The 13,222-nt window shown below is 39.7% G+C and overlaps 1 protein-coding gene across 2 annotated transcripts in view; it reads left to right on the plus strand.

Moving 5' to 3' along the window:
- lhx3 (LIM homeobox 3) overlaps positions 1-8,474 on the plus strand; it is a 66,060-nt gene extending 57,586 nt beyond the window's left edge. For both annotated transcript variants that reach the window (XM_069905233.1, XM_069905321.1), the window contains exons 5-6: positions 5,054-5,225; positions 7,706-8,474. In XM_069905233.1, coding sequence (XP_069761334.1) covers positions 5,054-5,225; positions 7,706-8,121 — 588 coding nt within the window. In that variant the 3' untranslated portion in view covers positions 8,122-8,474. The remainder of the gene's footprint in view (positions 1-5,053; positions 5,226-7,705) is intronic.
- Positions 8,475-13,222: the final 4,748 nt, after the last annotated feature.

Consider the following 13,222-nt stretch of genomic DNA (forward strand, 5'->3'; position numbering starts at 1 on the left):
TTTACAAGAGGAAGAATGGTCAAAATTACTTTGCCAGGCTTCATCTGGTTGTTAGTTGCTTGCCCACATCCAGTGATGGAAACTAAGGGATCCAGCAAAGGAAGGAAATAGAGATTGACAATATCAGTGGTGAGATCAGGGTGGATGTTGGCAGCAAAATTAATGCAATTGTCAAATTCTAAATGAATGCAGGAGGCAGCATGTAGATCATCCCCAAACTCTTACATGTCCTCAAGTTAAAATATGCAATGTTCTGGAGTCCACTAACAGATTTGAACTATCAAAAAATCCCAGCTAGCAGCTAGTAAAAGCCCTTGGGCAGGGTTCAAGAGGTTGACTGCTGTGTTCTTAGATGGCTGATCCAAACAGCACAAAACTTTGGATTTTCCACTCCATGCTCACAATGCCATGTTGGGTACTTACTTCACAACCTCCAAGCCCCCATGAGGAGGTAGAGGTCTTGCCCATTTGGCCAGCTTGTCATCAAAATTGATCATCACTGCCCATCAAAGGGGCTTGCTGAACAAAAATGAAGGCCAATTTGTGCTAATACTGGAAATCTGAAACTGAAATAGGGAAGTATGTGCAGGTCAGGCAGCATTTGGCTGAGTTGACCATTCAGACCAAGGAGCTGTGCTAAAAGGCCATTGGTCTGAACTGTTAATTTGTCACTCTGAGTATGGCCTGATGTTTTCAGCATCACCTTGGCCTGAAGTGACAATATTTCTATGTTGTGTACAGTTTAGAATTAATGACAGAACTTCCTGATGACTAAGTAATCTTTCCAAGCCCATCGTAACAATGATAAAAATAACTGTCAACATCTTCCTCCATCTTTACACTATGAGATCAAATTGGTCTTGCCACCTTTCAATATCTTTGGGGTACGATTGTTTTTAATGAGTGAGAAGAACTTGAAATGTTTTGTGTCCGTACCATAACATCAAGGGGAATTGATGTCATTGGAACAGCAACAGATATATGGAAATTTAAAGCACAGAGACAGGCCATAGAAAGGGCAGCTGTATAGGGTGGGAACATCTTGGAAAGACCAATCCTGGAGTAAGGTGTGGAGGATTGGTCTACCTCACCACGCACTTCCATTGATTGGCTGATTCTAGGGATGCGAGAGTTTTCCACGAAGAGGAACTTTGTTTGGCAGCTCATTCCACATATTCACCAGACAGTGAGTGAAAAACTGTCCCCTCATGACCCTTCTAAATCTCACCCTTCACCTTGTAGTTTTGCCCTCTCATCTTAGATTTTTCTGCTCCAGGAGCCAGATGATTATTATTCATCGTATTTAATCCTCTCATGTTTTTATTGACTTCAGTAAGGTCCAATCTTGTCCTCCTATGTTCTAAGCAAAATAGGCCTATTTTTTCAAGTCTCTCATGATAGCTCCAATTTCTTAATGTCTCATTGTTTTGCACTTATTCATGCCCTAAGCTCAGAAGCAACACTTATCTTCCTGAATATTTTATTTAAAATGTTCTCCATTCATGCAGTAAAATTAAAATTAATATAGTTATACAACTTCAAAAATAAACAAATCAAAAGTTAACATACATGATGGTATTCACCCCCAAACCTCCCTCCCTTAAAATAGTTAAAATAAAAGATATAATATAGCTATATAAACATAGGAAAAAAAAAGAAATAATTTTTCAGGATTGCACAGAGATGTCATCTAACACACATATATAAAAGTTCTTCAATACAATTCAGAGGAGAATCTCGCAAGTCTAGGGGCATAGAAAGAACTTTTTTTTCCCAAATCTAACCCTAATAACTGGGTGTATGGGTGCGAGATTTGCAAAAAACTTAAGAGTATTTATTTTTCAAGCTATATTAATTTTTTTCCAAAGGAATACAACTTTGAATTTCTGGGTGCCATCATGGCATACCTAAAAATGTATCTGATTTCCAAGTAACTGCAATACATTCCCTCACCATCGCTAACACTACTTTAACAAATTCCAATTGATATATTGATAGTTTAGATTTATGCCTTGTTCCTTCAATATGTCCCAATAAAAATAAGTCTGGATTTTGCAGAAAAGCAACTCCTGTAACTTGTTCCAAAAAATTTTGTAAATCTACCCAAAAAGGTCATGCATTAGGACAAGACCAAATTAAATGCAAGAAAGTTCATAGATCTTCACCACACCTAGGCTATTCCATTTTTGTGGAGTAAGATACAGATGAGGTAAAAAAAAATTCTGTAAATCTACCCAAAAAGGTCATGCATTAGGACAAGACCAAATTGAATGCAAGAAAGTTCATAGATCTTCACCACACCTAGTCTATTCCATTTTTGTGGAGTAAGATACAGATGAGGTAAAAAAAAAATTGCTGAATTTATCTATACCTTGGATTGATAGTATTAGTCATGGAATCTCTATTTAAATCTGTCCATATTTGCTCATCAATTGCAATATTCAGATCTATTTCCCATCTTTGTCTAGACTTGTGAACTCCTTGTTTAAAAGTTCTAATTTGTAATAAAGAGTACATCATAGAAGTAAACATTTTAACAATTCCTCTTCTAATAAGGAGTTCTGCTTCAGTACAACTAGGCAACAATATGTTTGGTCCTAACTTATCCCTCAAATATGCTCTTAGTTGAAAATAACAAAAAAAGGTTGTTATGAGTTATACCATATTTATTTCTCAATTGCTCAAATGACATTAATTGACCTCTTTCATAAACAATCTTCAACATTTCTAATCCCCATATGAAACCAACTATCTAAATATTGACTGTCCTTTGAAAAAGTTATGAAGATTTTCAATCAAAGGCATTTTAGGCAATCTAGACCCTCTTACACCAATAACACTTGTGTTATCCAGATATTCAAATGTTTAAATAATGGTGTATCTTTATCACCAACCATTAATTTTGGTTCCCACATATATAAATTCTTCTGCTTTTCACTTTCCTATTTTATTTGATTCTATTTTAATCCATACTGATTTTTCCCTTCTGAAACAAAGCACAAAATCTCATTTGAGCTGGTCGATAATAATTTTTAAAATTAGGAAGCTGTAGGCCTCCCAATTCATGTTTCCATGTTAAGTTCTCTATTGAAACTCTTGACATTTTACCTTTTCAGAGGAATTTTCTTACATATTTATTCAATTCTTGAATAATATTTTGAGGTAATCCTAAAGCTAAAGTAGTGACTAATGGACAAATATCTACACTGTTTCAATTAGCGAGATAAAGTCAACAAGGATGTTCTTTATCTCCAGCTTTGTTTATTTTAGCTAGAGAACCTCATGCTCGAGCAATCAGAATGATTTGGAAATTAAGGGATTTAGTGTAGGTCAAGAGGAACATCAAACATCACCTGCAAATAAACTAATTTTAATATAATTGGCTGTGCCTGAGACATCTTTACAAAAATTGTTAAATTGGAAGAATATGGGGAAGTTTTGGGTAAAGATGAAATTATGCAATTAATGGAAGGTAATGTCAAAGGGATACTCCGTTTAGATGGCCAAAATAGGGTATTAAATATTTAGGTATCTCTATGGATAATAATTTGAAAAATCGATACAGATGTAAGGATTTATCATTACCTAAAAAGATTGAGGAAGATATTTAAAAATGGATTAATTTACCTATAACTTTGGTGGGAAGGGTTGACTGTATTAAGATGAATATATTCCCAAGAATACAATACTTTTTTCAAGCATTGCCTATTTTAATACCTGAAGGAAATATTTATTATGTGAAATATGAATCAGAAGAAGCATAGCTGTGCAGCAGCAATGGTCTCCACAAATCTAAAACAAATTTGGAGATGGGGCAACCACAAGTTGCATTTATTTATGGTACCACCTTAGCAAAGTTACTTGACATTTTTTACAGGAATGTAATCAGATTAAAAATTGAAGCAAAATGAGAGGTGAGTAAAAGTTCAGTAAGGTGGATTTTAGCGAATGAAAAATCTGCTGTAGGAACTCAACAGAAGAAAAAGAATGGTTGATATTTTGATCAGAACTCTTCACCAAGACTCAGGGGGTCCAGATTGCAGCATCTGTAGTCTTGTGTGTCTCAAGGTGGGTTTCAAAGAAGGAGAAAGAGTTGAAGTAATGGAGGGCTTATGGAACGTAGAGAACTAGATGGGCCAGTGGTCATAACGGCTACACAATAAAACAATGTTGGGGGAAATGGTGTTCTTGCAGGGCTAGCAGCAGTTACAGTGATCTCACAGTGTGAGAACAAGAAGTGATTTTAACACAAATAAATTTTAACTGTGGATAAGATAATGAACTGAGGAGCATGAGTAAGTGGGCATGCACAAGCTACATCAGCAGAGTGTTAGGTGGCTTGAAGCTGGAGGAGGTTGGTAGACTACTGGGAGGGAAGGCCCAAACTTTCAAGTTTTCTATCTCACTTATGTCAAGTTTAGGTTTCCCTGCATTCTGTAGAGATTTGAAGTCATGTTATAGAATAAAGAGAGTTGGAATAAACAGACTACATTTGGTAGCTGGATTTACTGAGTTGTCAGAAGGATTGGTGCTGGTACCCATCTGTTAATAATCTATTTCAATGATTTGGAAAAGGAGACCAAGTCTAATATATTCAAGCTTAGCTGATATTACAAAAAGTGGGGTGCCAGTGTGTGGAAGAAGCAGAGAAGCTGAGAAATATAAACAAGACATGTGAATATGAGAAAATAACATGGAATAAGTTGTGAAATTTGAAAATAGAAAAGTTGGGTACTTTTTTTAAACGATTATGGGTTTTAATATTCAGTGCAACTTGCACACCTTCAAACAGCAATCTCTCCATGTTGACATGCAGTCACTGCAAACAATTAAGAAAGCAAATAGTAAGTTGACTTGGTGGAAGAAGATTTGAAGTCTTGAAATTATGAAATACCCTGATGAAACTACACCTGCAACATTGAGTTTAAGTCTGATGGTGATGCTCACTTTTCTATTTCATGGAGAGAAACAGTCATCTAAATGACTCCATGGGTTAGTAAATCAATTATTTGACACTTGGAATGTAATCCACTACTGCTTGCCTCTCCAATAGGTTTGGTTTCAAAACCGAAGAGCAAAGGAAAAACGATTGAAGAAAGATGCTGGGAGACAGAGATGGGGTCAGTATTTCAGGAACATCAAGAGATCTAGAGCAAGCTCCAAATCGGATAAAGACAGCGCCCAAGATGATGGGGTTGCCAGTGATGCTGAAGTGTCCTTCATAGGTTTGTACCTGACAGTGGTGGAGAATTGGAGCGGAGTCTTTCTCACTGCAGTCAATCAAAAGATCCAACAGTTAGCTACTCAATGCTGGTTTAAAAGAATGGAATTATGAAAGTTCAAACAGTAGCAGTCAGAGGCAGATTTATTAAAGGTTCTCAAAATTATGAGGGGTTTTTTACATAGCAAATAGGAGAGAAATATCCAAAGACAGGAATTGTTATCGATCTGAAGTAACTGACCTAAGAGCCAAAGGTACGTGGCAGAGAATTTTCTTTAGTTTTCCATGAATTTTAAAATCTAGAATGTAATTCCAGAAAGACTGGTGGAAACACAATTAATGATGAACTTTGGATTTATGAACATTTAGAAAAGCATAGTCTTCTCAAGATGGTCAGCATGGTTTTGTGAGGAACGGGTCCTGCCTAATTCAATTTTTTGATGTAAAAGAAATTGATGAAGATGAGCTGGTAGATGTGGTGAATATGGATTTTAGTAAGGAATTTGACAAGGTCCCCCATGGTAGGCTCCTTCAGAAAACCATGGAACCTTGGATGTGTGGATTGAGAAGGTGCTTGCCTGCAGAAAAATCAGGAAGTAGTAGTAGATGGAACGTATTCATCCTAGAGGTCAATAACTGGTGGAGTGTTCTGCAGTGATCTGTTATGGGACCCCTGCTCTTTGAGATTTCTTAATATATAAATCACTTGGACCAAGAAGTAGTGGGATGGGTCAGTAAGTTTGCAGATGATACGAAAGCTGGAGGTGTGAATAGTGGTGAAGGTTGTCATAGGTTACTAAAGAAAATAGGATGCAGAGTTGTCTGGAAAGGTGGAAGATGCAGTTCAATCCAGATAAATGTGAAGTTATGCATTTTGGAAGGTCAGACTTGAAAGTGGAGTACAAGGTAAATGACAGGATTCTTAACAGTGTGGAAGAACAGAAGGTTGTTGGGATCCAAATCCACAGATCTCTCAAGGTTGCCATGCAGTTTAAAGAAGACATGGTATTTTTGCCTTCAAGAATCAGGAGACTGAGTTCAAGATCTGTGAAATAATGTGCAGTTCTATAAAAATCTGGTTTGACCACATTTGGAACATTGGATTCAGATCTCATTGCTTCATTTTGGGAAGGATGCAGAAGCTTTCAAGAGGGTGCAGAGAAGACTTACCAGAATGTTGGCTGGATTGGAGGACCTGTCTTGTGAGGGAAAGTTAACAGCACCAGTTAGTGCTTTTCTCTGGAGTGAAGAAGGGTGAGAGGTAACTTAATGGGGGTCGACAAGATTATGGGAGGCTTAGATATGGTGGACAGTCAACCCTTATTTCCCCCGGGGTAACAGCAGAAAATACCAGAGAACATTTTGTAAGATGAGGGGAAGAAAGTTCATGGGAGTCGCCAAGGGTAACTGGGTGCCTGGAGTGCATTGCTGGGGATTATGGTGGAGGCTGGTGTAATGGGGACATTTAAAAGACTCTGAGACAGCCACGTGGATGCAATAAAAATATGGGTGTGAGGCAGGAAAGGTTTAGATTTATATGTCAGGACAGGATTGTGGCCACTGTGGTGTAATGTTATGTTCTAATGATGACCTTCAAAAATGGACAGATGTATTGTTGAAAAAGAAGGCAAGTCTATGGGGAAAACAAAATGGAATGACTGTGATTAAGTCCAAAATCCTCTGGGTGCTCCATGATAAATCCAAACAGATGATGAAGGGACAGAACGTTTAATAAGAGAAGTATTTATTGACAGGGTTTCCACATTTCTGAATCCCAGCACCTTTGGACCCACCTCTCTGACCTGAAGGTCTTCACTTAAAATGAATTAGTGTGAGAGATGGAGGAGCGAATGGTGAATAATAGGAATAGCAACATGAGAACAATCTACCTTGATTCTTCTTCCTGACCACAGTATATATATTCAACTCTTTCTCTTAGTGTCCAGTTTCTTTTCCTTTGAGAATTTAAAATATACTTACTCACCTGACAGTTCCACAAGTTTTCTCCAGAACTCGTTCTATTCTCATTGTTTCTAATGAACTTTTAGAAGAAACCCCAGCAACAGAACAAAATAATTAATCTTGGGCATGGAGTGATCAACCAGGGTAGTGAAATACTTTGGAAGTCTGAAATAATGCACAGAATGTCAGTGCCACTCAGCAGGTGTGGAGAGAGAAAGAGTTCATGTTTCAGGTCGATGCCCCTTTTTATCGATTCTGACCTAAGGAAATTCCACTGACACTCGAACAAATATTTTTTTTGGCACCTTGGGATTTTTTTTCTTCGAGCTCTTCTATTTCGATCACAGCACTTTATTCCTCTTTCTGGGTTTTGTCCACTGCATTCACAGAGCAGCAGTCAGCATTACCATCTTCCTGCCAAATGTACTTGAGCATTGCAAGCTAGTAGATAGATTGAACTGACTTTCAGGCAAGTTGGTTTTTGATATGCTTTTATTCATTTGTTTTTGTCTGTACATATAGATGAACATTCGATGTCGGACATGGGCCATCCGAATGGATTGTATAGCAGCATGAATGATGCCTCTCCAAGTCTGGGCAGACAGACTGCGGGCAATGGAGGCTTTTCCATGGATGGGGCACTGCCCCAGGACCAATTCCACGATCTGAGATCCAATAGCCCTTATGGTATCCCCCAGTCACCGGCGTCGCTCCAAACCATTACACCACGTCAGCCCCTCATCTCCGGACTCGTGTACCAGGACGCTGGCTTAGGCCTTATTACTCAAGGAGGGGGGCAAGGCATGAGCCAGGCCATGCATGTTTTAGGAGCAAATGGACCCAGTTCTGATCTCTCAACAGACAGCAGCGGAGGGTATCCAGATTTCCCGGTTAGTCCAGCATCCTGGCTGGACGAGGTGGAACACACACAGTTTTAACAACCTTCCTTCAAACAAGGGAAAGAATTGTGTCATGTTTTACCAGTGTCATCAGCCGGGACCTCGAGGATTGAGCACTCGACTTGTGATCGCGATCTCTCAGCGACAAGGACGCCTCTCTCAACTCTTGTTTCGTTGTTTGAACAAAAACTTTTTTGTGCTTGGCACCATGTTACTGTTGGACTTTTTTCAAAATACACCAACAAGCAGAGTTAAATATTGTTTTGGTGTCAATTGCCAAGAAACACATTGCTATCGAGGTGGTCTCTTTTTACTTTGTATCTGATTATGTGTAAATCCTTTGACTTATAGTGTTGTGTATGCACTCACACAATTAAGACTTGGAGACTTGATGCTTTCTCATCCTTTATTTCTATTGGACTAACATGGCTAGTAACACACAAGGTTCTATATATGGAAGGGTGACATCATAATATCAACGTCATGATGTCCAGCAGAGGGTGGGCTTAGCCCCAACACTCCTTCCCTCCACCCCCCCCACCCCATGCAGTAAATGCTGAGTGGGCCCCTTTGAACTAATAAGATTACATCGGGCCCAGGACTACAAGTGAGAATTAGAATACGTCTCATGAGTAATTATAAAAGGGAAATTATTTAATAATAATCAGGGCACATAGTCCTTAAAGCGTTTAGGTGGTCTTCTTTCTCTTTTGAACTGCCTCCGCGTGTTGTACTGGTCTTTGCTCAGGACCCATAGATAGTCGGGTCGGCAGTGACTGCCCACCTTCTCTGATCTTCGGTGGCGACTGCCCATCTTCACTGCCCTCCTGGCCTGCGTGTCTCAGTTACTGGATTGCTTGGCTCCCCTCCCCACTCAGTTTTTCCCCCCCCCACTCAGTTTGAGGGGTGGGATGGTCAGCACAGGAACAGCAGGTTGGATTCCACCTCCTTCAGTTCATAAGGCAATTCATGGACCTTGGTGTCAGTCAATGCTCGTAATTGGTCAATGTGTGGCTTCCACAATCTGTCCCCCACTAGAACAGAATATGAGCAGGGGCTCAATTTTTGTAAGATTACTCCTACCACCCATCGGTCTTTGTATTGTTTATAATCTTGTACCAGAACACTCTCGCCCACTTCCAATGTTCTAGGTGAAGTCTGTGGTGATGCTGTTTTTTGCAATCGGAGACTCAGATCTGGATGAACTGTGGACAGCCTGGTCCCCAGGTTGCAGCCAAACATTAGTTCTGCTGGGTGTGTTTTGTGGTAGAATGTGGCGTGTTTCTGTATCCCAATAGGAAATCTACGATTTTTGTCTGTCCAGGAGGCATTTAGAAGTTTTGTGGTTTTCATTGCTTTTTTGAATGTTTGTACAAAACGTTCTGCCTCCCCATTAGTAGTTGGGTGATAGGGTGCGGAGAAAATATGTCTGATTTTGTTGTTGCGCATAAATTTTAAAAAATTTTCTGATGTAAATTGAGGCCCATTGTCCGTAACTAATTCATGAGCCAATCCATAAGTGGCAAAGATAGCTCATAGATAGTCAATTGTGGGATCTGCTTTGGTATTTTTCAGCTGTGAGACTACTGGCCATTTGGAGCGTGTGTCCACAGCTATTAGGAAAGTCCAGTGAAATCTACATGAATCCGATGTCAGGGTTTGGATGGCCATTTCCATGGATTAGCTTGGCTTGCAGCATTTTTTTTGCTGCATTGACTGACATACTTTGCATTCTCTTACTGTTGTTTCAATGTCTCTGTCTATGGAGGGCCATCAGACATGCATCTGGGCCAGTGCTTTCATTCATATAATTTCTGGATGGTTATGGTGTAGTTCTGATAACATGTTAGTTTGCCATTTGGCTGGAATAATTGTACGGGTACCCCATAGAAAACATCCTTCTTTGACTGATAGTTCATGGCGGTGTGTGTATGTGGTAAGGTTTTAGATTTTCTGGAATGACTTCAGATTCAGGACACCCATTAAAGGTGAAGTAAAGGATCTTGCTTAATGTTGCCTCTTTTCGGGTTTCCTTTCCGATCATCTGGACTGCAATGGGCAGTTGTTGAAGTTGTTTTTGGTTGATGGATGCTGCCTCTGCTGTCCATTTAATAATTTCTTCTCATTGTTCTGTCTCAGGTAGCGGCATCTGCATGATAAAGCATCTGCATGGGTGTTGAGTGTTCCTGGTTTATGTTTAATATCATAGTTATACGCTGCTAGTAGCATGACCCATCTTTGAATTCTGGCCACAGCTAATACTGGTATACCTTTCTGTGGCCCCAGGATTAAACTAAGAGGCTTGTTGTCTGTGATCAGGGTGAATTTTCTTCCATAAAGACGTTGGTGAAATTTTTTAACACCAAAAATTATTGCCAATACTTTTTCTAGTTGGGTGTAATTGCGTTCACTTGTGGTTAATGTTCGCGAAACATACGCTTCTGGTTGCTCACCTTTTTCTGTAATTTGGGAAAGTACCGCTCCTAGTCCCACTGGTGAAACATCCACAACTAGTGCAATTACTTTACTTGGGTCATAGTGGATCAGCACCTTCCTTTAGTTGATTGACTGTGTTTTTAGTTTCTGTGTTCCAATACCAAGTTTGATCTTTCTTGAGTAATTGGTTCAGAGGGCTTCAGGGGTATGTTTTCAGTAGTGCTTAACAAGTCCTAGGAAGGACTGTAATTCCAATTTGTTGGTTGGGTGTGGGGCCTTGCAAACGGCTTCTGTTCCTGCTGGATTAATTCGGACACCCTTGTCAATTGTAAATCCAAGATCTGTTACTGAGGGGTATATGAAGACACATTTGTCCTTTTATAATTGTATATTATCCTCTTGTAGTCTGGTTAAAACCTTTTCAAGGTTTTGTAAGTGTTCACTGTCATTTCGGCCCGATGATGATAATATCATCTAGGAAACGCCCAACTGAGAGTCCGTGTAGTAATTTGTCCATCCAGGTGTTGCTAAAATTCCGTAAGGAATTAATACCCAGATCGGGATTGATTGTCGCATATTCCCTTGATTTTATTTTTGCCCAATTCTATCTGTTGAAATGCTTGTGACAAATCTAGTTTTGTGAATTTTTGCCCTCTGTTTAGTGCTTGGAACAATTCTTCTGCCTTGGGCGTGGGGTGTTCAGGTATTTTGAGTGATGGATTGATGGTGACTTTGTAATTGCCGCAAATGCGAATTTCACTATTTGCTTTTCGTACGGGTACAATGGGCACAGCCCAATAGCTGCATTGGTTCTAATATGCCTTCATGTTTTAGTTTGTTTAATTCATCCTAAATTTTTCCTTTCATAGCAAATGGGACTGTTCTGGCTTTGAAGAATTTTAGTTCTGCATTATCTTTTAATTGCAGCTTGGCTTGAACACTTGATTTTCCTCAATTCTGTTGGAAAACCACTGTGTGGTTGTTGAAAATTTGGTCAAGTTCTGGCTGGGAGGTGTCTATGTGGTTTACATTCAGTATTGAACAGATTTCAAGCCAGTCTAGAGGAATGTGTTGCAGCCAGTTTCTTCCAAAGAGTGCTGGTCCCTGGGTCTCTATGATGTGGAGAGAGAGTGTTTTTGGTTGCTGTTGTTTGTATTGTACTTGGACTGTACTTTTTCCAAAAAATTTGATTCTGTCTCCTGTAACAGATCTTAGAGTTATTTCAGTTAATTTTTACCGGGAGGCGTGGTAGCAAACATTCCTTTACGTGTAACGGCATTAGGGACATCTCTGCCCCTGTGCCTAACTCTATCTTCAGGGGGTGTCCGTTTATTTATAGCTGTATAAAGATTGCTGTGTTTCCTCCGTTTATTCCTCGGATGTGTAATATTTCAGGAGCTTGAAGGTCAGCCTTTGGGCTGTCATCATCATCGTTGCCAGGTTCTCTCTCTCTCTCTCTCTCTCTCTCTGCAATCTGCAATGTTTTTGACTTTAGCTGCCTGATTATTTGCAGGCCACCTGGAAGTGGACATTTAGCTTTGATATGTCCTTCTGTTTTGCGATGGTTGCATTTAGAATTTTTGAAGAAATAGTTTTCAGGTCAGTGGTTGTATTTCCCACAACAGAGGCATTGTTGGCGGGAAGACCTCCCAACCAGTAGGTCTGGTTGACCCACATCCAAGTTTTTATCTGCCATTTCAGAGCTACAGGCAGTTCTGTATGCAATTTGTAACTTAACGTCTTCATCCATTGCTAATAATCTTTGCCTTGCTTGGCGATTTGCCAGCCCCATCGCTAATCTGCCTCACAGTGCTTGATTTAGAAACTGCTCAAAATTACAGTGCTCTGCTAGTTTGTGCAACGATGCCACGTATTCACTTAATGTTTCTCCTGTTATTTGTCTCCTTTCATAGAATTGTTGCCTTTCTGCCATAACTGGAGGTTTGAGGCTTAAATGATTCCTTGGAGCTGTGTATAATTCATTGAATGTCTTCATCCCCTGGATCCACCTGGGCCAGCAGGGTGTTAAGGACGTTAGATGTTTTGCTGCCCATTATGCTGAGGAAGAGGGCAATGTTTGCATTCTATTAGACCTTCCACAATATTGTGGGCTATGCAGTAGTGGTTAAACTGTTCTACATAGTTATCCCAACTTTATTCTACTTCGTTGAATTCCTTGAACTTTTGACACGCTTTCAACTTGATCTTTTTGGCAGAAATTTGTTGGGGTTGTTAGGTAGTTGTTTTCTACCTTCTGTTGTTTTCTTTCTCATGGTTGGTGCATGGAGTATGTGTAGGGTTCGTTTCGTTCCTTGTTGCCACTGTTGTGTATGCACCCACACAATTAAGACTCGGAGACCTGCTGCTTTCTCATCCTTTACTTCTATTAGATCAACCTGGCTACTGACACATAGGGTTATATATATGGAAGAGTGACATGATGTGGGTGTCTTGATGTCCAGCAGAAGGCGGGTTGATACCCAACACGTAGTTAATGTGATTCTGTGTGGTCCTGGCTGTGCATTGCACCTTTAACGATATATTTTTAAAAGGTATCGAAACTGCTGCAGAACAGAAGAGCATAATAGAAACTTGTGTGATGTGAAACGTCCGATTTAGTCCATAATCTTTCATTTGATCTGAAGCCAAGGGACTAATGTTGGTCATGTTATCAGACGAGGGCGGGAAATGGTGGATGGGAACC

Source organism: Narcine bancroftii, chromosome 1, assembly GCF_036971445.1.
Source record: "Narcine bancroftii isolate sNarBan1 chromosome 1, sNarBan1.hap1, whole genome shotgun sequence".
NCBI lineage: Eukaryota > Metazoa > Chordata > Chondrichthyes > Torpediniformes > Narcinidae > Narcine > Narcine bancroftii.